We start from the raw sequence: 26,370 nt of genomic DNA on the forward strand, positions 1-26,370 counted from the left end.
TTGTGTTTTTGTCACATGTGCTTGTGAGGCCAACTTCTGTTTCAGGTTCCAGGAAAGGACTGTTGGTCCGGTCTGCCACCTTGTGGCCACTTATGGAATTATCTCAGTTGTATAGTAGGTGTTTTCTAGTGTTCTGGACACCAAGACTAGAAACATGTCTCTTCCTTTCCTTCTCTCACTGTTATTCAGGTCATGCACATTGCCTCCCCTCCATAAATGTTGCACTTTTCTTTCTTTGCCCCTGGAGCATCCAGTCTGTTGCTAGATGCAGAGAATAGAAAGAGGTGGAAGAGAAGACTGTTCAGGGTACTTGTTCTCTAAGGATATAAAACATAACCTCCAGCCAGAAAGCGACCACACAAAGCACACGTGCAGGACAAGCGTGAAGGGCAAAGGCAGTAACAGCTTTAGTGGCTCAGGAAGAAAGTGGTCATTACCAATGTAAGCGGGCACTTGGAGAAGCTCTTTTCGAAAACAGGGAGCGAGGATGGAGGAGTAAGTGGCAGGGACTTTGTGTTAATCTGGGACCAAAGATTCTGGCCAGTGCATGGAAAGGATGCAGGGGATCATTGGTACTTGACCCTTATTGGGAAGTGTGTGTGTGGGAGGGAGGCTTGGAAGCAGGCAGCTTAAATGTGATGGAGCAGTGTGCTCTTTGGGAGTAGCTTCCTCACCTGTAGCTTCCCTAAGAGCCCATCCTTAGGGAAGTTTTGGACAAAAGTCACCAGTCTCTTTCCTTCATGTACTTTAATGTGGCTTGTGAGCCTACTGAAAATACATGTCGTACATTATTGCACAGGACATGATTCTTTGAGGCACATTTTGGGAAATATTGCAAAAAGGGGCATTCCAGGAGGATTATCCTGATAATGTGCCATTGAGCTATTGTAGTGAATTACTTCACTTTAACAGGTTTTGCTCAGAGGATACTTTAGGTTTTCTGATATCCCCAGATCAAAACCTATCCAAGAATGGTGGTCAAATAAATTAGGCTTTCAAAGACAGTTTCAATAGTACCAGTGTGACTTTAAACCAGTGGGAAACCCTATATAATTTTAAAAAAATTTGAAAGATGAAAATGTTAATATTTTAAGCAATTTTTAAAAACAGAAAGTCCGTGGGTTCAAATATAAGTTAGTGGAATATATTCAGAAAAATTTTAAAGCATCCCCCCCACCTTTTTTGGTGATGGGGATGGAGCCTGGGGACTACTGTGTGCTAAGAAGGCGCTCTACCACTGAGTCACACCCAGCCCCAAGACTTCATCTTAAGTATTATAAAACAGTTTTGAGTCTTGGAAGGTAAATTTGTATCAGAGAAGAGAATATTTGTAGGTTTTTCTTTTACTAGCACAAACTGTCTTAAATATTTTTCTAACCAATATTTTTTGGAGAAAAACTTAAGTGGCTGTTCTGAAACGGAAAAATTTCCCTATTTCCCTCTTCCTCATTCTTAAGTATATGAGATTTCAAACCAGTGTCATTTGGAAAGTATATTAATAACAGATGTGATAAAACTATTCATTGGTTACATTTCTCTTTTAACCTGATTTAAAAATCTGGATTTAGGGCTGGGGGTATAGTTCATCCGTAGAGTGGTATTGAGCATGTATGAGTCCCTGGGTTCAATCCCCAGCACCAAAGTAAATAAATACATAAATAAATAAAATTTTTAAAAAAGTCCAGATTCATAAGGCAGACAACTGAGGGGAGCCTTTTACATATGTTATGAATAATTCATTTGGCTTTTTGAGGATAGATTTATACTAAAAGAATGCATTGATTTGTGAAAATTCTGATGTATATAACTATTTCAGGAATATTTTAAATTTCATATTTTTAAGATTGCTTGTATTTGCATTCAAATCTCATAGGCACAATAAACTTATCTACCATTTTTCAAGGATCTGTATGTGCCAAGTGTATTATGAAACTACGTATAATTTTAGCCACACAGTCTTATTCACCTTGATTTGCAAATACAATCTTAGTCTCACACCCAGGGTCTCTCTCACATACATCGAGGGAGTGATGGGGACCAGAATTTGAACGCACTCTGCTCTGATTGATTGCAAAGCCTGTTCTTTTCATTACCTTCTTCTTAAGGTAGCTCTTTTATGAGTTTTGGTGTAAAAATTTTTGAGATCTCCTAAATAAAATGTCAAAACCTAACCTTCATATCAGTAAACACATATTTTGTGGAACATCCACCTTAACGCCCCTTCCCCATTTGGCTGTGGACACGAGACAGAACTTCAAATAATCTAGCTTTTATAAAACTTCCTTATTAATAATGTTCAAGACATAGCTCTCTAATTCATTGCTGGTGATTGTTTTTGCCCAGAAGGATAAATTACATTTTTGTCTTTGCAAGTTCCTCTTTCTCTGATGGATGTTTAAGCGGGAGTACATTGGTGTCGGTACAGATCTTTTTTTGTGACCTCTGTCACTTTAAGTGAGTTGCTCCCGACTGTCTCCCTCCTTTTGTTTAAATCCATATACATTACCACTGAGGTCTTGGCCTCCACAGGCCGGCTTCTGTCACAGTCTTGGCTTCAGTTTCCTTGATGATTGAGAGTCTTTAAAGGAATCAACTTGTTTCCAAATATAGTTTGAATATATAACTTTGTATGCAGGCCCCCCTCCCCCACCCCATACCAGGGATTGAACCCAGGCGCACTTAACCACTGAGCCGCATCCCCAGACCTTTTTATTTTTTATTTTGAGACAGGGTTTTGCTAAGTTGCTGAGGTTGGCGTTGAACTCTGAATTCTTCTGTCTCAACCTCCCGAGCTGCTGGGATTACAAAACCCTTTTAAAGGAAAAAAACAAAACAAAACATACTTTTTCATGGTGTAATGCAAAATAATCCCCCCTCCATTATTTTTTATTGCCATAAAGAGACCATAAGGGCTAGGTAGGATGCCCAGCTTATATGTGGAAAGGCAGGAAGTTGGGGAGCAGGAGGTGGAAGAATAACTATCTTCTAGGAATTCTTCAGAAATCATACGAAAATATACTATATGTTGTCAGCAAAATCTGATGCTGGCAAACAGATGACATTAGAAGCTAGTTTAAAATGAGTTAGAAGTTTTCTACAAGACCTATTATGCTCTGAATGAGCATTTAGGAGAAATTTGAGAAAGAGCCCAGGATGAGAGTACCATCCCTCTGACTTCTTTCCTGTTAGAGGTGTAGTGTGTTTACAGATGCTGAGCAAGAGGATTGACTTTGGTTAGTTTGTGAACAGTCACTCTCCCAATGTACTTAGAGGATGCTTTTGGGTTGTGAACCTGGTTTTCATTTGGGGCCAAAAAAGGAGGGGGGACTCTGCCCCCCCCCCCCACTATGGAACAACTTATTTGCAAGTGGACTGTCATTCTCTTCATCTACCAGGCTTCAGTGGTTTTATAGCTTTAATCTGCTTTGAAATAGCATCTATTTTTGAAAAAAAGGATGTCCTTCCTAGGGTAGAAGGAAAAGCTTATTGTTCTAAAAAAATGCTGCTTCCTGGGTAGAGCAACATGTTCCTGTTTATGCTGAAAGACTAGAGAATTTGGGGAGGGGATAACTTACATTTTTAAAGGATCCTTTAAAACAGTAATAGTTATGTGAATTTTATTTGTCTTGGGAAGTGCGCTTGGGGAGGTTAGAAATTTCTCATTTTGCATGTCTTTACAAAAATGGACATTGAAACACTGACGTCTCTGGCATTTGTTTTTCTGTAATCAAGTTTGTTAAAACATTGTTGTGTGAAGAGAAAAAAACACACACACACACACAACTCCTGAAGGCTGCACATGTCCTGGATACTGAGAAAAACCCTTGCTCTGTGATGCCACAGATCTGGTTTCCACCGCTGGCTTTGAATTCCAGGGGTTTTGAGGAGCAGGCTTCCTTAGCACCTCACCCTTACTGGCACTTTTTGTTTCCTTGCTGGGTAGAGGCAGATTCAATGCTAATAAGTAGATTGTTTTAACAATGGCTGACTACTAAAGGAGAGTCAAGGTTGGAGACTCTATGTGAGAAATGGAGAAGCCGCCAGTGTTGCGCCTTGGACCGCTGGAGGCCCTGGGCAGGCAGAGCTGGGGTTCCTCTGCTATGGCCTGTCACACCCTGAAGTCTCTTCCTGAAATGCCCATACATTTCCTTACTTTTTGTTGTTCCACCTGAAATCTCGTACACTTAAAAGGTGTGCTAGGACTGTGGACGTGCAGATACTGACTGACAGTTCCCTGATAGGTCCTAGGACTCCCACCGATCACTTAGCGTCAGTAGTGCATGTGTGTTCAGATTCTGTCCTTTTAATTTTCAGATCTGGGCCTAGTGGTGGTGGGGGGCTTGAGTACTGTGAGGTTGCTGGACCCTGAGGAGAAGGTAGAACTGTTGATTGGGAAGATTCAGAAGACAGCATTTGCCCATTTCAAAATATTGCTCAGTCCACCTTTCTCCTAGGAACCCGAGGGGGAAAAAAAAATCTTCCTTTTTGCCTTTCAGTATTGTTTACCTAATCATTGGCAACCTAATATTTGGCTTCTGAGCTCTCGATTGAAGAGAAGTTTAAATATGAATTCCTACTCCTTTAATTTGTGTTCATTTTCCTCAGCTGTAGTCAATTTTCTTTCCTTCCCGAGGGTCAAGAGCGGAGATTTCTTGAGCCTTTGGCGTAACTTCTCTGCCTTTCCCCTACATACCAGACCTGTGATGGTCATATTCATAAGGCATAGTGAGACATTACTTGTTAGTTGCCTGCTGTCGGGATGCTGACTTCTTACCTTTCCTGTTAGTTACAGTTGGGAAACCTCAAGTTTAGATCGAGTCTATCTTCAAAATCACTTAGTTCCAGCTAGATAATACTGCTGCCTGCTCTCCTAGTTTATAAACTCCCTGGAACATAGACATTTAAACACATTTATTTGGGATAGTTTACTTTAAGAACAACAGAAGAAACTTGGGACACAATTTCTGAGTTCATTTAAGAAGTTTATATTGTTGTCTGATAGTTAAGATACTCACAGGAGAGTTAACACAGGATTTTCTGGTTGTGTATCGCTTGAGTAACATAAGCTTAAAAGTATTCCCCCCAAAGCATAATGACCAGTGTGGTGCAGATGTTTTGTTTATGCAGCTATTTGCATGCAGAAGGAAAAACTGCTTTTTAAAATAGTCATGCATTAATAGTGTAATGTAGTCTGTCTTCTCCTTCCTTACCCTCTCAATTTATGATACAGATGCAGTAACAACTTCCTGGCCCATTCACTTAAGTCAGTATATTATACTCCATTGTTCCTTACATTTTTATTAACTAAACAATCTTGTTTAATTCATGAACTATGAAATATTGGTAATAAACATTATTAATAGATATATCTGTACATACAAGTTATATATTTATACTCAAAATTGTTTAATCTACTTATACAGACACTTGTCTTATTATACATAATTTTTTTAGGAATATGACCCTGAAACAATTATGCATCTCCTTAATGTTGAAGCACAATGGATTAATAAAGTGCTGTTTGATCAGGAACCAGCTTTTAAACTTTGAATTTTCTTAGTTTATTTGAAGGAAGGGAGACTTTACTTTGAGGGCCGTGATTTTCTTGCTTCTATTTAAAAATCCTATTTTTTTTCCTAATACTTCTCCAGCTGTATTTTTTTGGTCATTGTAAATTTATTTGCTTGATAAATGTTAAGGAAATAGTTTGTTTCCTTTGATGAAGGCTGTGTAGCCTTTGGCAAGTTATAATAGGTTAAGTGTTAAGACTTATTAGAATTCTTATTAGAATCACAATATAAGGTCTTCAAAAAGTGGGGGCCATCTCTGCTATTTAAAGACTGCAAGTAACATACAAATTTATACAATTTAAACTAGAATGTGAACTTTTGGATTATCTAGGAGTTCTTAGAAGTATTGAAGAGAACTCATTAATTGGGACATTTTTATTGACCACTTAAATGCAAAGTGAACATTGTAATTGAAGTTTGATTGCTTTTTAAAGAAGAGATTAGTTTTAGTAATGACACTTTGTTAACTGGATGGTGGAAAAGGATTTGTTTCAGCTTCTTTATTTGCATTGAATTTTTAGGTTTGTTTTTACATTTCAATCTTTAAATAACATTTAAAAACTTGGAAATATCAGGTGAGATTGGTCTCATTCAGTGTGATATGACTGTAGACAAAAAACTTGAAAATATCAGACTACAGATGAATAAGATGGAAGGCAATCAGTTTGTTTGAAAGTTGACCACCAGAGGGTGATATTTTAAATTCCTAATATTGATAAATTTTAATTTGGAGTGATTTAAAATTATGAATCAGGTTTTCTTCCCCCCTTAACACATCATAACACTGTTCTGAGGACTGTAATAAAAAATTTTAGGCTTCAAATTTTAGTACCTTCTTTCAAAAATTTTAATTTCTTATCAAGTTACTCTGAATTGTCGCCTGTGCCTTTAATATAAAGAATTTAATTGAATGTAGAGTTTCAGTTTTTAGGTGTTTTCCTAAGGCCTCAAAAGGTTTTTCTTAATTAAAAGGATTGAATTTAATCAAAGAATTACGACGACTTCTACGCTTAAAAGTACAAAACATTGTTGAAAAAAGTTTAAAAAGACATAAATGAATGGAAAGGCACCCCAGGAACATGGTGGTATAAAGATGGCAGCACCACCTGAACTGGTCTGCAGGTTCCATGGGATCCTTACTAAAATTCTACGTAACTCCTTTGTAGATACTGAAAACAATTGCTGATTCAAAAATTTAGATTGGAAATTGAACAAATCTAAAAGAGAAGAAACCGTCTTGAAAAAGTAGAATAAGGTTGGAACACTCATACTTCCTGATTTCATAACTTAACCTGGGAGCTGTAAAATCAAGGCAGTGTGGTACTGGTGTGGGGTAGATGTGTAGACCAGTGGAGTACAATTGAGAGCCTAGAAATAAATTCTTACATTTTTGGTCAATTGATTTTTTTTTTTTTTTTTCTCCCACCAAGCATATCAATACAATTTTGATGGAGAAAGAATGGTCTTTTCAACGAAGGGTTCTGTGGCAACTGGACATACACATGCAAAAGGAATGAAGTTGGAGCACTACTTCCACAGGGCACAGAAACAACTCAGAACGGATCATATAGATCCCTTAGACAGGACCTAAACTACAGAACACTTGGTAGCAAATTTTCATAACCCTGAATTAGGTTTCTAAGATGACTGAAAGGCACATGCAAAAAGGAAAGGATGGATAAATGGATAAATTCATAAGTGCACAGACGCTTAATATCTCTAGTCATTAGGGAAATGTAAACCTAAACAAGAGAGGCGCCCGTTCATGTAGGATGGCTAAAAAAACCCCCAAAACCAAACCAAACCAAAACAGAACAAAGACCAGACAATAACAAGTGTTAGCAAGGATGTAGAGAAATTGGAATCCTCATACATTGGTGATGGGATTATAAACTAAGGCATGTAACTTAGGGAAGCAGTTTGTTAGATCCTTAAAAACTCAGGGTTGTCATGTGAGCTAGCAATTTCATTTGAATTGAAAATAGTGTTGGAAAAAAACTTGCACACAGACTGTGTTTGTGACTCAGCGGTGGAGTGCTTGCCTAGCATGTGTGAGGCCCTGGGTTAGATTCTCAGCATTGCATATAAATAAATAAAAAATAAAGGCCCATCGACAACTAAAAGTTTTAAAAAACTTGCACACAAGAGTTTATAGCAGTATTATTTGTAATAGCCAAAAAAGTGGGGAAAAAATCCAAATGTTCATTTAATTGGTAAATGGGCAAACGAAATGTAGTACATATATATCTGCAATGGAATATTATTTGGCAGGAAAAAGGGAAGTAGTGATACATGCTACAACATGGATAAACCTTGAAACATGCTGAGTAAAAGAAGCTAGGACCCAAAGGTCTTGTATTCTATTGTAAGGTTCCATTTACATGAAATGTCCAGAGTTGACAAATACATAGAAACAGAAAGTAGATTGTAGTGACCAGGAGCTTGGGGCATTGGGGAATGACTTAATGGGTATGGACTTATATTTTATGGTTTGTAAATTTTCATTCAATGAAGCTGTTACTTTAAAAAGTGGAGGATTATTTTATAAATATCTTAAGTACCTCATTTTAGATTGTGACTGAGTTTTAGAGGAGGAATAAATATCTCTGCATATTGTTCTTATCACAAACTATGTGTAATCCTACACATTCACTGGAGTCTTAAAATACTGATTCTTTGTTGGCTTTTCATATATGTATGAATATCATAGGACTTTGCATTTGTACCTGTTATGAGCTTCCATGAATAACAGAATGCTTTTTTGTGTTGACTGCTGTGTGCTCTAGAAAAACAAAGTATATTACCTTTTTAAATTTTTATTTTATTCTAAAATTTATTTTTTGAGATACTGGAAATTGAACCCAGGACCTCACTGAACTACATCCCCGGGGTTTTATTTTTCAAATTTATTTTGAGACAGGGTCCTGACTGATCTTGAACTTACAATCTGTTTGCTATTCTGATGTTAGTGACATAACATAAGTGATAAAGAATAACTTATGAGCAATTTATTTTAGTACATCTAATTTATTTTTTAATAGGTTTTGTGCATATCCCAAAGGCAGTTGTAATGAATGACATTGTATATTGGCTTTTCTTTTAATGTTTACCTTTTTAAAAACAAATAATTTTTTAATTTTTAATTTTGTTCTAATTAGTTGTATATGACAGTAGAATGCATTTATACATTTTGATAAATCATACATAAATGGAGTGTAATTTCTCACTTTTCTGATTGTACATATTTAGGATTACATTGGTCATGCAGTCACATATGTTCATGAGGTAATAAAGTCTGTTTTACTCTACTATCCTTCCTACTCCCATACCCCTTCCTCTCCCTTCACTTCACTCTACCTAATATAAAGTAACTCTAATCTTCCCTAGAGCTACCCTCCCCCCTCCCATTGTGAATTAGCATCCTTGGCCTTTGGTTTTTTGGGATTTGGCTTAGTTTGCTTAGCATGATATTCTCCAGCTCCATCCATTTACCATCAAATGTCATAATTTCATTCTTCTTTATTATAGCTGAGTAATATTCTGTCGTGTGTGTGTGTGTGTGTGTGTGTATGTATGTAACATATTTTCTTTATCCATTCATCTGTTGAAGGGCATCTAGGTTGGTTCCATAGTTTAGCTATTGTGAGTTGAGCTGCTATAAACATTGATGTGACTGTGTCACTGTAGTATGCTGATTTTAAGTCCTTTGGGTATAAATCGAGGAGTGGGATAAATGGGTCAAATGGTGGTTCCATTCCAAGTTTTCTAAGGAATCTCTATACTACTTTCCATAGTGGTTGGATCAATTTGCATTCCCATCAGCAGTGTATGAGTGTGCCTTTTCCCCCACATCCTCACCAACATTTATTGTTGCTTGTATTTTTGATAATTGCCATTCTGATTAGAGTGAGATGAAATCTTAGATGAAAATGATTTGCATTTCTCTAATTGCTAGAGATGTTGAACATTTTTTCATATATTCATTGATCGATTGCATATCTTCTGCAAAGTGTCTGTTCAGTTCCTTAACCCATTTATTGACTGGGTTATTTGGTTTTTTTGGTGTTGAGTTTTTAGAGTTCCTTGTACATCCTTGAAGGTTAGTGCTTTATCTGAGGTGCATGTGGTAAAGATTTTCTCACAATCTGCAGGTTCTTTCTTCACGTTGTTGATTGTTTCTTTTACTGAGAAGAAGCTTTTTAGTTTGACTCCATCCCATTTATTGATTCTTGATTTAACTTCTTGTGCTTTAGTGGTCTTGTTAAGGAAGTCAGATCCTAGACCAACATAGTGAAGATTTGGGCCTACTTTTTCTTCTAGTAGGTGCAGGGTCTCTGGTCTAGTACCTAAGTCTTTGATCTACTCTGAGTTGAGTTTTGTGCAAAATTAAGAGAGAAAGGTTAATGTTTAATTTTAATATCTAAGGAAATGTATGTTTGAAAAAACTACTCAGTTCAATTTGTAACTTATTTTGAAAATTTTTCCCTTGAATAGTTTAATAATTTCCATTCTTTTCTTTGAAACAGGACCTGGAAATAGTATATTCCTATTTACACGGTATGGAAGCCTTATCAAACTTGAGAGAACATCAACTTAGGTATGTCATTTTAACATTAATTTAATAATAATATAACCTTAGAATTTTCTGTTCATTTATTATCATTAAGAAGTAGTTTTAAAGAAAACATAAAAATTCTGCTTCATCTAGCTGCTGTATTTGACTGTATAAGTTTTACAGACTTGAGTTTAGTTGTGTTCATATGATGTTCTGGCATTTCTGTCATAGTGAAATTCTTCTACCTCCAGCCCCGTTTTTGTCTCTGATCTCCAACAGTAATAAATTTGACTTGGTAAACATGCTAAAAGGGACAATATTTGCCATTCCTGGCAAATAAAAATATACTACTTAGCACTCAGATTCATTAGAGACCAGAAGGTTTTTAATTATTCAAAGAATTCATTATTTTAGTGTGTTCCAGGTCTTTGTATATACTTGCAGGCTTCTTGCATTAAGTAGTTTGCCTCTTTCTTAGTAACACAATTAATACCATACTTGGATCTAGGTGGCCTTTTCACATAAAAATCTTATCACTTGTATTATACAGGGATACAGCAGTTTTATTTATGGTTATCTGAGTTTTATAATAAAGAATGGAAGTGATTTTGCCTGGGCCGTAATAGAAAATAAAGAACTCTGGGAAGATGGATTACATACAAATGCCAACTAGGCATAAGGTCTTATTTCTTCCAGCTTTGACTAGTTGTGGTGCCAGCAATTTTTAATCACGAAAGGAATACTTTTTCTATATATTTCCCCTTTACTCTTTAAACACTAATTAATTTGTGAGCATGTCCATTTCATATTTGGTTGTTAATTGAAAAAAGTAACAAGAGAATTGAGTGCTTCTAAAATCAAATTTTTAATGAAAATCACTTAAAGTAGATTGCAGATTAAATGTTTAAAAACTCAAAGTTTTATTAGAAAGGGCAAAACCAGTGGGATTTTAGAAGATGGCTCAAATTAAAGTAAGAGTATTTTTAAAGTATGTAACTTTCATTTGATATTTTGTGATGACAACTTTTTAAGTAAAACAATTGCAGTACTAGTTGATTTAATTGAATGCAGTTAATCTTCAAATGCACATGCAGTTAATATGGAAATGCAAAGATAATGTCTCCATTGTGCACATACAAGCACACATGATTAATATTTAGATATGTTGATTATGTTTTTATATTGTGTGGGTATGAAATTATTTAGATAATAGCAATTCTGTGCAATAGATAAAGAATTTTTAATACTTTTGGAAATTTTCATGTTTATAAAAGTAGAAAAAGTAATATAGTGTATATCCTTATACCTATCAGCCAGCTTTGAAATTATCTACTTTCTGCCATTTCAAAGGTAATTTTTGGTAAGAAATAACAGATTAACTCAAGGATGTATCCTAATCTATTTGTACCTTAAAAAGTGTTTCGGAACTTATACAGATTTATTTGTTGGCATGAATTTACAGGGAGGTGCCTTTAAGATATTTATCTTGTTCTGCTTCTGTTGAGAAGTCATGCGTTTTAGAATAAGATGGGCTTGCCAACTGAAGTATAGGTACAGGTAACTCTAATGACTTGGATAAAATGTTTTATAATACCAATATTTCTGGGAGAAATAAACATCTCCTTTAGATAAATTATTTTTGTAAAATTTATTTATTTTTAAAATTAAGTTTTTTTCTGGGATTAATAAAGAACAATAGTTAAGACTTTCATATAATACATTTTTTCATTATTAGAAAATAAAGTGCTCTTAATCAAGGTTTTCAGTCTTTTATTCAGTGTTGGGCACCATTAGTGTTCTGCTGTGAGGGAGGGAAGAGGCTTCTGTTTATTGAAAGCTTTGACTCCATTCATTGTTGTGACCCATCCTTGTGTCAGCAGCAAAACTGATTCTGAGCAGTTCAAATAGGTGCCACTGCTCGCTATAAGATTACATGTGCTGTGCAGCATAAAAGTCTTCAAATCTTCACTTAAGAACTGTGTGTTTCTTCAACGCAGTTTACACTTTTCTTTTTTTAAATTATTTTAAAATTATTTATTTATTTTTTTGGTACCAAGGGTTGAACCCAGGAGTACTTAACCACTGAGCCAAATCTCCAACCCTTTTTATTTTTATTTGGAGACAGGGTCTCACTAGGTTGCTTAGAGCGTCACTAAGTTGCTGAGTCTGGCTTTGAACCTGTTATCCTTCTGCTGCGGCTTCCTGACTGTACCACCATGCCCGGCTTACTAAATACAGTTTAAACTTTTTAAATGTTTACCCGTTACTCCACATAGACAAGGAGCAGCATATTTGCCAAAGAGGAAAAATGCTGTATGTAGGATCAGAGCTAAAACACCTGTGAAAAGCAGAATAATTACTTGAGGCTAGTTAGCGTTGAGTTTTTGCTTTTTTTCCCATTATTGTGGTGCTGGGCATGGAACCCAGGGCCTCATGTGTGCTAGGCAAGCACTGTATTACTCAGCTATGGCTCAGTCCTATTTATTGTTGGAAAAAAGTTCCTGCTAAAATAAATAAGTAAATAAGTATAAATATTCAGCATTATGGATGAGCATAATTATTATTTTGTGGTCAGCATTAAATCATTAAAAAGTGATCAAATTATGGTTGCTTCCTGTATACATTTTAGGAATTCGGAAAAGATCAACATGCTTTTGCTAAAATATTTGCTAATAATGTTTAAAGATAAAAGCATTTTGATACTATTTCATTTATTTAGGACATTGTCACATAAGACATTTTATTGTGGCTTTGTGATAGTGTTGATTGAATTTGTTCTGTAAACAGTTACTGATTGCATGCGTACTCTGTGCTTGATATTGATAAAGGCTATGGAGATAAAACACTGAAGTGAATCAAACCCCTGCCATCATGGGACTTATTTTGCTAGTGGGGCAGTCAAGACTGGCATAAATGGATCAGTATTGTTTTATTTGAATGTTAGTGTGCTGGGGATGGTAGGAATGGGTACTGGGCTGCTCTGACTTTGGGATCAAAAGGAGTAAGTTGGAGTCAGAGTAGTTGTGGAGAGATTTCTGCAGTGTAGAGGTGCCCTGGATGCTCTCTCATGGAAACAGCCCTTGTGTAGGGGAAGGTATATTTGTGCAGTACTGTGGTTTTGCAAGGTACAGTAAGTAAGTATAGTATCGTCAGCTTAGTAAATAGGGTAGGACTTGCACTCAAGGATATGGAATTCAGAACTTTTTTCGAAAGATTAGGGAGGTTAAGAGCAGGGATGTGAGATGATCTGATTTAATGTTTGGAAAAATCTCTGTGGAAGTTATGTGGAGAATGGAAAACAGACATGCAAAAGTAGAAGCACAAATCTACACTTGTACCCTTGGTAAGAGAGAATGATGGAATAATGTTGGCTTTACTAGATTTTTCTAGAGTTGATAGTGAGCATGGTCAGTTCTGGGGAATGGACTTTGGAAACAGGTGCTGGAAACAGAGAGATGGATGTGAGAAAAACAGGAGACAGAGATAATGACTCCAAGGCTGTCATTATCTAAATATTTGGGTACTGATTTTGGGAAAGCAGATTTTGGGGAGAAATTCAAGTTCTGTTTTAGACATTTGAACATGAGGCGTGGCTATTGGATAGTTAACATTTCAAGTAGCTATATCGAGTAGGCATTTAGATGAGAGGAGGTTTCAGTGAGAGTTTGAAAATGGAGCATTGCTTTCGAAATCCTCAAAATGGATTAAATATCAAATCATAAACTGAGTGGAGATTACTTTGGGTATGGAGCAAAAGAGGACCGAGGACAGGCCCCTGGATGTGGTGGCATTTAGACATTTCTCAGGTAGAGGGGAATGGGGTGGGATGAATCCCAAGGAGACGGAAGATATGACTAGTAAGTTAAATGGAATACTAGGAGACCCAGGACAGGAAACTTTAAGGAGATGATGCTATAAAAAAGGAGTCGTCTACTGCTGCAGAGAAGAGGAATTAATATAAGGACAGGTAGGATTTTTAGGTAATAGGGAATGAGTTGAGTACTTTAGAGCCTCCTCCTTTGGAGTTTTAGGGACCAAATGATGAGGTAGTGGGGAGAGGGTGACAAAATGCAGAGTGTATATAGACATCTCAAAAAGATGATTTTTCTGTAGTGGGAAAAACAAAACGTAGATAATAGCCAGAGGAGGAGGGGGTCAAGAGAAGAGTATCAACCTGCACCACAGGTGATGCTAAGATGTGTTTGTATGTTGTTGGACATGAGGGGAGTGGTATATGAATATTTGATGGTAATGCAGGAGAAGGAGACAAGCTGATGTAGGGAAAGGAACAAGATCCAGTGTGGAAGTGAAGAGACGGGGCAAGGATAGGACACAAGGTCAAGCCACTTAATTTAAGGCCAGATGTTTTTAGACCCATCACTTGTGACTATGATCCTTTTGCATCAAAAACTGTGATTTGACCTTTTAAAGAAATCTGTGTGTTCAATGATATGTATACAGGGTTTGCTTCTGCTTCCTGAAATTAAGTGAGGTTCAGCTGAAATGTTTTGAGGAAGGAATTGAGGACCAGAACCTCTAAAGCAGTGTTCTGGAGCATTGCAGTCCCAGCGTATGAAGACTAACCACACTGCTCTGAGACAAAAGGAGGCGGCACCTTGGACAGGTCCAAGGTTGCACAGAGTGCAATTTATCGGGGACTTACTGACAGAAGTATGGTTCCTGGCTATAGCAAGAGTGTGGATCTCTACAATTTGAAATAGAAGTCCTGACTTATAAAGTGGTCAGAACAAAAGTGACTTTATCAAGCCAGAGTATACCTGGTTTATTTTAAACTAATTTTGTGGACATGAGGCTAATATTAAGGAGCAATCATTCTCTGATATGCATTTCTGTGGGTTTTTTTTTTTTGTAACATTTAATTGGGATTAAGATAATAGAATACTTCTTAGATATTGCTCATGATGTAACTTTGAATATTCAAACATTATTCATGTTTTCATAATTTCATATTTTCCCCCTTAGGGATGAAACAGCTGAAAAAACAAATCCTTAAAGTTCTAAAGCTTCCATTTAGTCATTGGTCATAAAAATACTTAGTTAATAAAAACCTACTTTTGTCTGGAATCCCATACTCTTAGTAATATTGATGTTTAGTTGTGAATGACGTTATCACTTTCTAAATTAATAGATTTTTCCTTTTTAACTTTTGGGTTCCCTCTCATACTGTTTATCTTGGGGAACATTAATTGTTCCTGTGCCATTGACAAAGTATAAAATACATACAGTTTTTTTCCCCACTAAATAAATGTGAAGTTGACATTTTATTATGTTTTGTTTTCTAGCATATCCTTACCAGATTTTATATTATTTACTTTTATTAACCCAGGTACTAGTAATACTCATTTTGCGGCTCATAAATGATTGTGGCGAGCCATATAACTAATCTTAACTTTCAACACTGCGTGGTTTTTAATGACAGATGTTGAATTCATGTTTTCATCTCTCTTACAGGTTAATGTGTGAAACTGTGAGATATGAAAGACACGAAGCAAATGAAGTTTTATACTAGTAGGTGTTTCTTTTCTGTTTATATAATGCATCATGCAGTAACTAAATTTCCTTAAAGTACAGAGGAGTATTAGTAATAACTGGCTAAGTCAACCTTACCTTATTTTTGTATTAATTTATTTTTCATAGTTTAGAAATGCGAGACATTTCAACTGTTTCCTGTTGTAAAATGAAATTTTGCAGTTTTTCCCTAAGTTTGCATTTATATCTTTATCTTGTGTGTGGGTTAGATACATTATTGCACATTATTGAATATTTTGACATTTTAAATCATTAGATATGAAATAGTGTACAGTCTTTCTAACAAAGCAGATATTCCCCCAGTCACACCAGACAGGATGCAAAGATAGCAAAAGTGGGGGTTTTAGTTTGTATTGCTTTCAGAAACAGAAAATAAGCAGCCTATATCTCTTATATCTCTCTGGGTACTATATCTCTCTGGGTATAGTTTCTCTTTTAAGTAGTACTGCTACCCCTTTCAAGATGTGTAGCATATTTCTTATGAAATGACAACTGATTTTTTATAGAATGTGACAAAAATACTGGGTAAATATTGGCATGTTAAAGATATATGAATCATGTTTACTAGACATACTGTTGGGTTGATAACGTTTGTGAAAACTGTTTTGCTATTAATTTTTCTTCCTGATTTTCAAAGCACCTACTAAATAATTACTCCCAACCCTATTATAGGGAAGATTTATAAAACACAGCTTATGTCTTGAAGAGTTCATAATTTGTTGAGATGGGTAGAAAAAGAATAACGGGAAAACAACAAAAACTGCAAACTGAAATAGCTGTGAAAATACAGATATGTACTAAGGGTTGGAGAAACGAAAGGGGGTGGGGGAATGTGGGCAGACTCGGAGAAGTCACAGCCTTGAACGAGGCCTAAGAGATGAGCCACGCAGTCCAGAGAGACACTTTTGTCATAAGCAACAGTATAAACAGGCACATAGGTGGAAAGAGCCTCGTTTGATGTTTTCAACACTGTAGCAAATTTAGTGCCACTGGACTGTAGGAATCAGGGTGGTCAAGAGAAGAGTCAGATTGTATTTACCTGTGAATATGCTGATTAAAAAATGGTCTCAATTCTTATTGATTCTTCAGGCAATTACAAATGAGTTCTTTTCCCCTCTTAAATAACATTTTTTCAATGGAAAATTACAAAAGCTCACAATATTTCATTGTCTCTAAATACTCATCATCCAACATAGCCAATTATATTTCATCTTTCTCACCTTTCCCCAATTTTGGAAGTGAATTTCCAGACATATCAGTTCATCAAAATAATTCAATATATGTATCTTTAAAAGATACAGACTTAAAAAACTTTAAATAAAATATTGTTATCAAATCTTCAAGAATAACTTTATCTCATAGTTTATTTATACTTTATTTTAATTAAGGTCCAAATGGGATCTGTCCATTGTGCTTGTTGGTATCTTTAAATCTCCCTCATTTTTTTTTTTTTTGTTTTTGGTACAGGGGTTTGATCCATTGTCTGTCATTTTATTTTAAAAATTTTTAAAATTTTTTAAAATTTGAGACAGGATCTTGCTAAATTACTGAGGGTCTTTACTAATTTGCATCTGGCCTCAAATTTGCAATCCTTCCTCAAGCTTTCTAAGTTGCTGAGTTTACAGCAGTGCGGCCTGGTTCATGGCCTCAAGTCTCTTTTAATCTGAAGTTTGGTGACTGGTTTTCAAGCAACAAAGTGATGTGATTAAATGCTTCCCATCCCTCCCCATACTCTCCCAGGTCATACCTATGGCTGCATGAAAATAGGTTAGTGGACGGACAGGGGGATCAGTGAGGAGTAATCAGAATGGCCTAAGTGTTTGAACTGAGACAAAGACTGAGTAGTTGGGGAGTTGGGTGTGGATTTTAGATACAGGCATGTAGGAACTAGGACAATTCTAAGGTTGTAAGTTATGAGACTGTGACATCTAGGAGCTGTTCAGTAGGCAGTTGCCATTTAGAGCTTAAAACAACATAACACCAACTAAAAAACAGTAAGAAATAACCAAGACGTTACTGATAATGGGAAAACTAGTAAGCAACAGAGGCAAATGCCTTTAACACGCTTATTCTTGAAGATATTAAGATGTAAATAACTCGAAATACTTATTTAGGGAGCAGTATTGGACACCATTGGAATGGGTGTGCAAATAAGAGGTGTGGAAGTCTCTGATGAATATAAATTGGCATCATTGAAGTAGTATAGTGGCAATGATTTTTAACTTTCTTTTTTCTCCTTCCCCTCTGAAACCTGTTTTTGGCAGTGTTGATGATGACAAGCTGGTGGCAAACGTTTCTTATGTCCCTCATGTTCTTATAAGTACTTTGTGTGTACTAATTACTTACTCTTCGTAGACATCTCATGAGGTAGCTATTACCATCACCTGGATTTTACACATGGAGGAAGTGAGGCTTTGAGAAGATAAGGAACTTGCCTCAGCTCTCACTGCCTGATATGGGAGCTGTAATTCTGTGGCCTTAGCTCTTACTCCAGTCACTAGCATTTTCTATCCTTTTTCATGCCTTGATACCATAAAAAAATATAAATTATATAAATGGTGAGATAAATGCACAATCCCTTCCTATTCTCATCCTCTCTAGGATGGTGAAAACCAGAACCCACCAGCAACTGTCTATAATTGACATGATTCCCTAATAGTTCCTATTTATTATTCATCTTAATGAAAGTGGCTTACACTGTATTAGACATACCTGTTTTTTTTTTTTTTTTTTTTTAAAGCAATTTTGATAGTGCACATGAACTGTGCTGGTGGATACTCCTACGTGGAATGCATTTGACTTTGTAGCTAGACTTGATTGTGGAGGTTGTTCAGATTTATTTGGTTAGAATTAGGTGACCATGTTAGTGGATGATGAAAAGTCTGTGGATAGTCAATAAATCCTGGTGTTGAAGGACCCGAAATTCACAGAGACTAGTCATAGATTCATGTAATCTAATTCCTAGTATTTGGCCCAAATTGTGGCGAAGGGTAATTGAATTATCTTATTCTATGATCCTTGAGCAGACTTGCTTCTGCTCTTACCAGTTTGTGTCAGTGTAGTTTTAAAAATTAAAGAACACCTGTATTTGTGGCGTATATAAATCTGTGATAACTTAATAATAGTGTCCTGCTTTGGGGACCTGTTGTTATTACCTCATGAGGAAATGACTTGTTTGTTCTTGTTCTCCCTTGAGCTTAGTTTGAAGCACACAGTGTAGTCAGAATATCAAAGACTAGCAGACTTTGGTTTTATGACCAAGAAATGAGTAATCATTTTCCTTATTATGTTTCAGTGCTGGTGACTTCTAAGTCTATGGTTTTAATAATTTCACCAGGGAAATATAATACTCTTTTGATCCTCCGCTGTACCTTATTTTTCTCATCTATAAAATGGAAACAATAATAATGGCTCCCACTCTGCACGGTGGGTTGAGGATAAGGTACAATAATATGTACAAGCTGCTTAGAGCAGTGCATACATAGTAAGTGCCCCACAATGTCAGCTGGCTGACATCATGGTCGTCATCATCATTGTGATAGTTTACAGTTTGGTCTCGTTTTTTTTTTTTTTTTGTTTGTTTGTTTGTTTTTTTAGCTGCTTTAAACTTTTCTTAGGAGAGAATTTTGACAGTGAGGCACTAACTTCTGTGGTATCACTGTGTTATCATCATGCCAGCAAGATGATAAGAATGCCCTTATAAACTGTATCAAGATTTGGGGGAGTGATAGGCCTGATAAAATTGCATTTTTCAAAATTTAGAATTGCTCTTTTGGAATTGGATTGTATTTGTTGTCTTAGAAAGTTAGATAGGAGCTGGGCACAGCTGGCCAGCCACTTGGGAGGCTGAGGCAGGAGGATTACTAGTTGAAAGCCAGCCTCAGCAAAAGTGAGGTGCTAAAACAACTCAGTGAGACTCTGTGTCTAAATAAAATACAAAATAAGGTTGAGTTCCTGTGGCTCAGGAACTCAGTGCCCCTGAGTTCAATCCCCGGTAGGGCCTCCCACCCCCCCTAAAAAAAGTTAGATTGCAATTAGTTGAACTTTATGCAGTAGAAGAATATCAGGTATTTTTTGCCTTCATTTCATTTATTATCTAATGTATGTTAGATATTTTACTGTCTTGGGAAGACTTAAGTAAGCAATATAAATTCTTAACCTGAGGGACCTTAATTTAGAGTTGTCTTTAAGAATTTAATCTGAAATTAAGTACACATGTATTTAAAAACTCTGGATAAATAATACTAAAAATCGCAACATACTATCAAATAAGCAGAAGAACCTGGTACTATCTCATAGCACAGTCTGGAAACTGAGTTCTGAAAAAAGTCTCTTCTGCTTTAGTCTTTCCTTCCTGGCCAGTCATCCACACTGGTTCATACTATGAATATGTGTAACTCTGCCCCAGTGTCTGCTCTCCACATAATGTATCTGACTGAATGTTTTGGTTTCCAAAAGAGTTTTCATAGCACTTTGTTAAGGGGTTTATTTCTCTTTATTACAGGAGAGGAAATCGTTCCTCCATAAAAGAGCTGCATTGAGTCCTCTTCATTCTTTTAAAGCATTTTCACTTAGATCTGTAAAGAGCAATTTCGAAGTTCAAGCCTCAGCTGATTTCTCATTGCTTTTAGCAGTCTTTTCACATGTTGACTTGGTTTTCTCTTTGTATAGCAGCTCCCGGACTTCTCTCAAGGCTGCTAACATGCTGCCTCAGCTGCCCCAGTTTGTCTGTATCTGCATTTGTCTCTCATCTCACTTATGTCTCCAGGAGAAGAGATGTATGAAGTAGTTATGCCTCTTCTGTTTTCAGCTTCTTCCTCCTGTCCCTTTCCCTGCAGACCATAAGAAGGCCACAGTGTCTTCCACCATTGGAAAGCGTTCCTTTGACTCCATTGTCCATCTCCACTGATTTCTTGTTTTGGGGGACATGGCCAAGGTTTTAATTTATATTATAGTCTTGTTTTTGAATTGTTACAAAAGTACTTAATCTTCTATGTTGTTTAACTTTGTGTCCTGTCCTTTCTTATCCAGAAAGGTGAAACTACTTTTTTGAAATATCTTTGCTGTCCATGTGTTCATCATTTTAGTGTGCTTGTGCTTGTGCATGTGTATGTGTAAATAAAATGATGAAACCAAGATTTTAATCTATTTGAAAAGATAATATCTTCAAAGAATTAGCCTTTGCACAGAATTGTAGGACAGGGTATTTAACCATCAAACCTGGCATGTTACAATATACACAATTACTGTATGTAAGTGTGAAAATTCAAGCACACCCACACATACACACTTCCAGAAGAATTTTTTTATACATGTATGGTGATACCACAAGGCTTCCTGACAATGATGATATTATTATATTTACTATTAGTTTTTAAATGAAAGTGTTTTATTTTTGAGGTGAACCAAATAATAGTTTAAATAAAATTCTTAAAAAATGTGTTCAGTTTGTAAATTCTATGTGGTTAGGGACTATGTTTGTGTCCCAAGTTTCCATTTGCCATGCCTGTCACAGACATTTGCATTTAGTCTGTTCTTTGCTGTTGATTTTTTGAATTTTTTATTTCAAAGGAAGGTGCTCCTGTGATTGTAGACAAAGACCTGCACTGTGGTCTGCCTAATAATGCATCATAGACCACATGTCTTACCTTACATGCTCTCTGATAAACGTGAGCTAATTGTACTATAGACTGCTTTGCAGAGACACCTATTTTTTTATTTATTTTTTTAATTTTTTTTTGATGCTGGGGATTGAACCCAGGTCCTTGTGCTTGCAAGCAAGCACTCTACCAACTGAGCTATATCCCCAGCCCACGAGACACCTATTTTCAGTGGAGTTAGATGGATTTGGCTTTGAATGTGACTTGGTGTGTAAAAGTTATCTTTGACATTTCAGAGAGCTGGATTACCCTGGGTGAGGAATGAATGGATTTCTTATGAGGATGAAACTTCAATGCCTAAGACTCAAAAACAGATTTGTCAATTAATTTCATGACTCATTAGTAGTTTCAAAAAGAGTCAATTTTTCTGATTTGACTGCTCCTAAAAATTTGATAAATTGTTCCTTGAACTGTTGGTTACATCCCTCTATCCTCAGTATAGCTGTATTGTAAAAGACATAATTTGCATTGACTATTTTTTTTTTTTTCCATTAAAGAAAAGAAAACCTGATTGAGTAACTTCAAAACTCCTGGGGTAACACACCTTCATTTCATTCTTAAATGAATTCTGTAAGCTTAAGAATGTAATTAATGAGCCTATAGACTCTCTGACTTCTTGAGTTCTTCAGTAGTTTATATTGTTCATTCTGCTGGTTAAGTTGGTTATCACCATTTAAAATTAAATGCAGTGTCAGCTGTGTCCCCTATGTTTTCAATAGAAAGCTGAAATACCCTTACTATTTTAATCAGTCTTCAGAGTTCTTACATATTACTGATTTACCCTGTTTGTTGGTTACAGGTCTCTGTAATTGACTTGCTACTGATTGGAAAATAAGGATTTTCTGAAAAACTTGAATGTTAAAGTGGCACTTCTTTTTCATTTTAAGTGTGAAGTAAATTTCCTTATAATTAGCACTTTTAGAATGTAGGACAAAAATTGCTGTCTACTTTAAAAATGTTGTTTTCATGTTTTGGGCTTTTATATATGATCTCTATATATTTACATATATATGTAAACATTATGAATGGTATTGTAGTAAAATATTCCTTTTCTGAAGGTAAAAAATATGAATAAATGTCAAAGCTAACTCTTGGTCAGTTCTTTCTGAAATATGATCAGTACTTTCTGCCTTAGTAAAAATCTTGTGTGTGATATTTTTTGGTCACTGTTTTTGGTTACTGGTTGCTGATGCTTTGATTTTCCTGCTGTTTTTCTCTACTTACTGGAACCTTTCTTAATCTTCATTTTGTCTTTGTGTGTGTGTGTGCGTGTGTGTGTGTGTGTGTGTGTGTGTGTGCGCGCGCACGTGCGCGTGTGTTTTAAAAGCTCAAAACGTGGGGCCAGTTGCCCTAAGGTGGTAATTCTGCCTGCCTTTCTCCCAGATGCCAGCGGCTTTGTAGTTTTGATGTGGCCCAGAATGGAGTAGCATTCTGGGCAGGAGAGCCCAGGCTTTCTGTCTAAAGCAGCCCCCCAGGTGGTGTGAGGTTCCCAGTTGTACCTGTCTCTGAGGTGCTGAGTCACCCACCAGCTCTTCCCGCATGGCCTTCCCTGCCATTATTTCTGAACTTCTCACCAGTGTCACATGACACATTTCTTCTTCACAGAGCGATTGTGGTCTTTTTGCTCATCTGTGGTCTTTAATCCCCTTGTTCATGTTGCCCACATGAAGCTCCCAGAGGTGCTTTCTCATTCCTCGGCCCCTTCTGGTTGTGCCACAGCTGTGTTGTACTTGCCCTGCTCAGGTGGGAGGAATTCTCTCTTGCAGCCTCAGCGCCCTTCTTGGTCCTCACTTTGTCAGGGTCATCTTGAAAAATTACTAACTTCTGATCCCAAATTGCTTGAATTTTGCAGTACATTTATTTCAGCTCCTTCCTTCCTTCTGTACCGGGGATTGAACCCAGGGGCACTGAACCACTGAGCCACATCCTCAGCCCTTTTTAATATTTTATTTAGAGACAGGATCTCGCTGAGTTGCTTGGACCTCGCTAAATTGCTGAGGCTGGCTTTGAACCCTCGACCCACCTGCCTCAGTCTCTGGAGCCACTGGGATTATAGGCACTTTCTGTCTGTCATCTCTCCCCCAACCCAAAGACTTAGATGAAGGTGTTGCTGGCGGGCAGTTTTGAGTTAAGGCAGTGATCTGAGCCCACAGCCGTCTCTGGCTCCACCCCTGTTCTGTCACAACTCTTCTTTCCTGTCAGTCCCTCTGCCTTCATGGTCATTAGGCCAACCATCCAGCTGATTGGGCTCTGTTTAGGTTCTCATATTGTATTACCAGTTGAATAAAGTAACTTTTCCACAGGTTATTTTCTTGCTCTCTAATAATCTTTTTGACTTATTAGCTTTTCACTCCTTCAACCTCCTTGTCAATTTGACCTTGATCGCTTTATTTTCTTCTTGCTTTATAACTAACATCACATGTACTTCTGTGTGGAGGCATTGCCACCTAGTGGGCATCTAGGATATTGCTAAGGAAGTTATTGAAGCCTGGCTTCATCTCCCCAGTTATCAGTGAATTGAAACTCACCTCTTTGACTTTCACACACCTAGATACATTTTTTAAGTTGGTGTTTATTCAGTTCATTAGTTCTCTATTAGTAAAATATCTGAGTGCCAGTCAAGCATTGTGTAGTGTATATTTCAGGGGAATGATGAAGATAAATAATTAAAGCACTCTGGTGTAAAGCACTCTGGCAACTGTTCCATGTGAGTATGTATAAAGTGCTCTGGGAAGCTAGGAGGTAAATGACTCACATTACTTGAAAGTAGCTTAGTTACTTGGAGGTGGTAGTTAACCTGGAACTCGGAGGATGAGTAATAAGTTCACCAGATAAAAGGTACCATTATTTAGAAACAGGAACATCAAGTTTGTTCAAAGGCCCTAAGGTGAAGTTTGAAACATAGGAAATGCCTGGGTTGGGCCAGAAAGGAAAGCTGTAGGTTGACCCTTTCACAGCTAGTTGTAGGAGCAGAAGGGGGATAAGGAGAACTAGTATGTTTTTATGCAAGGTTACTTCTTGCAGTAATATGCATTAAAGTCAGAGAACTTTGTAAGGAAACTGTCGATAGTCCCCATTTTAATCATAGAGACTAGAACCTCAGAATTTGACTTCACTTGCATCACATGACCAGCAAGAAAGAGAGATTTTGTGTCCCAAAACCTGTGCTCTTCTGGTACCACATTGCCTCTTTCATATGCTGTGTGAAGGGGTTTGGCTTTCTCCTGCTAGAGAACCATGCATTATAAGCACAAGGGTGTCATAATCTGATTTACACAAACAAATGATAACTAGGTACAACACACAGTTGCTCCCTAAAAGGTAGTTCAGTGTAGTTAGAAGAAGGTACCTCAAGGATAGGAAGTCATTAGAGAAAATACATAAACAGAATGAAATTAAATGTGATAAGTGTTTTGGAGTTTGGGAAACAGTGAGTGAGAGCTTTTTCTTAAATGAGTAGGATCTGAGCCAGTTTTTGTGGTACAGTGTGATGAAGAGGGTGGGGAGAGGCAATGTCAGAGCAGATTGGCAGAGTCAGGGAGGGGCAGCAGGAAAGTGGCCAGCCAGGAGCAGTGGGTTACCCTGAAGTATAATAGAAAATAGGGTGGGAAAGCTTGGGATCAGATGATGTTTGCTTCTTGCCCATCATTCCAAGCGTAAATGTATCGTTCCTATTGAGACATGGGATGATGCACCGTAGGGACCATACAGTTTCTGTTGCTTCAGAGGATTTCTACGTGATTATACTGGAAGGTGAATTGATCCTTTTGTGATGGTCTATTTATATTTTGTTTGGCTTTATTATTTTCCTTCCTGTGGATGAGAAACAAAACAGGAACCTTTGAGGGTGCCTTGCCGTACACCTGGGCTTTCCTGGCTTTCATTTTGTCCATTGTAGGATGGGATGTATTGGAATCAAGTCAGTTGTCCGTTGCAGTTCTGAGCTCAGTGTACAAATTGTGGGTCTTCTCTCAGTGTGCCTTTGGGAAAGCAGAGAGAATTGCAGAGTACTGCTTTGCAACTTTGGCCTCTTTAATCTTTGGATTTTTCTTTTCTCCCCATTACCTGTGATGTCATATTTAGGTTATTTGGAAATGCTCAGTGAGGGTTCTTTTAGGATTTAGCTATTTTGACAACCCTTGAAGGAGTTGCTTAGCTCAGCATTCTGAAATGTAAAACAACTGTTAGAGAAAAATGGAAATAGCACTGATTAATAAACACATGTAACTAATTGCATGAATATTGATAGAGTTTTAATTTTTTTTCTGCCATTCATTCTTGTTGGGGCCTGATAGACATTTTCTGGAGGGTTTTCAAAGTTGTCAAGGCCCATGCATAGCAATCACCTAGGGTGTGTGTTTGAAAGTGAATTACCCATCTAATGATTAGAAGACAGAGGTGAGAGGTTAGAGGCAGGGAACATACCTTTTAAGTTAGCATCCCAAGTGATGGGGAACCACTGGACAGAATAGAATCTCAGTGATAGTTCTGGGTAATAATTTTTTTTATTACTACAACTACTACTATTACTACTATAGTATTTTCTCTACTGCTAACCAGCTTTGTTGCCTGTGTATATGCAAGGGGATCCCAAATTTTTATGCCCTTTTAGTATAGAAAAGTCTGCTGCTGCTGCTACTGCTACAGTACTGAGCACTATTCTTATAACTTCAATTTCATCTGAAGAAAAAAAAGTCACCATTTCGCACATTTAAAGATGCAGAAAACCCCTCAAGTAACAGCTGCACTGTGGGCAGAGAGTCTTTGAAGGGAAGTGGGTTGTACCCCACAGTGAAATACTGCCTGCCTCAGGCATTGTTGCAAGTGAAAAAAAAAAAGTGAACACCATCAGCACAGAGCTTTCTGATCAAGTTGGGAGAAATCTCCTGGTCTAAGTAAAGTATTTGGATGGTGGCATCACACAACAAGGAATTTTCAGACAGAAACGAAATGTGAATTCTTCAGGGGATGGGTGGGAAGAGAGAGTAGGAGAATTTTTCTAACTTATAGCTGTTTCCAGAATATCTCTAAAATA

The 26,370-nt window shown here is 36.9% G+C and overlaps 1 protein-coding gene across 7 annotated transcripts in view; it reads left to right on the top strand.

The window, feature by feature from the left end:
* Rapgef2 (Rap guanine nucleotide exchange factor 2) overlaps positions 1-26,370 on the top strand; it is a 247,702-nt gene that overhangs the window by 83,311 nt on the left and 138,021 nt on the right. For all 7 annotated transcript variants that reach the window (XM_047566221.1, XM_047566225.1, XM_047566224.1 and 4 more), the window contains exons 2-3: positions 10,097-10,167; positions 15,598-15,654. In XM_047566221.1, the coding sequence (XP_047422177.1) occupies positions 10,097-10,167; positions 15,598-15,654 (128 nt within the window). The remainder of the gene's footprint in view (positions 1-10,096; positions 10,168-15,597; positions 15,655-26,370) is intronic.

The sequence above is a fragment of the Sciurus carolinensis genome, chromosome 10, assembly GCF_902686445.1.
Source record: "Sciurus carolinensis chromosome 10, mSciCar1.2, whole genome shotgun sequence".
In the NCBI taxonomy this organism is placed as follows: Eukaryota; Metazoa; Chordata; class Mammalia; order Rodentia; family Sciuridae; genus Sciurus; species Sciurus carolinensis.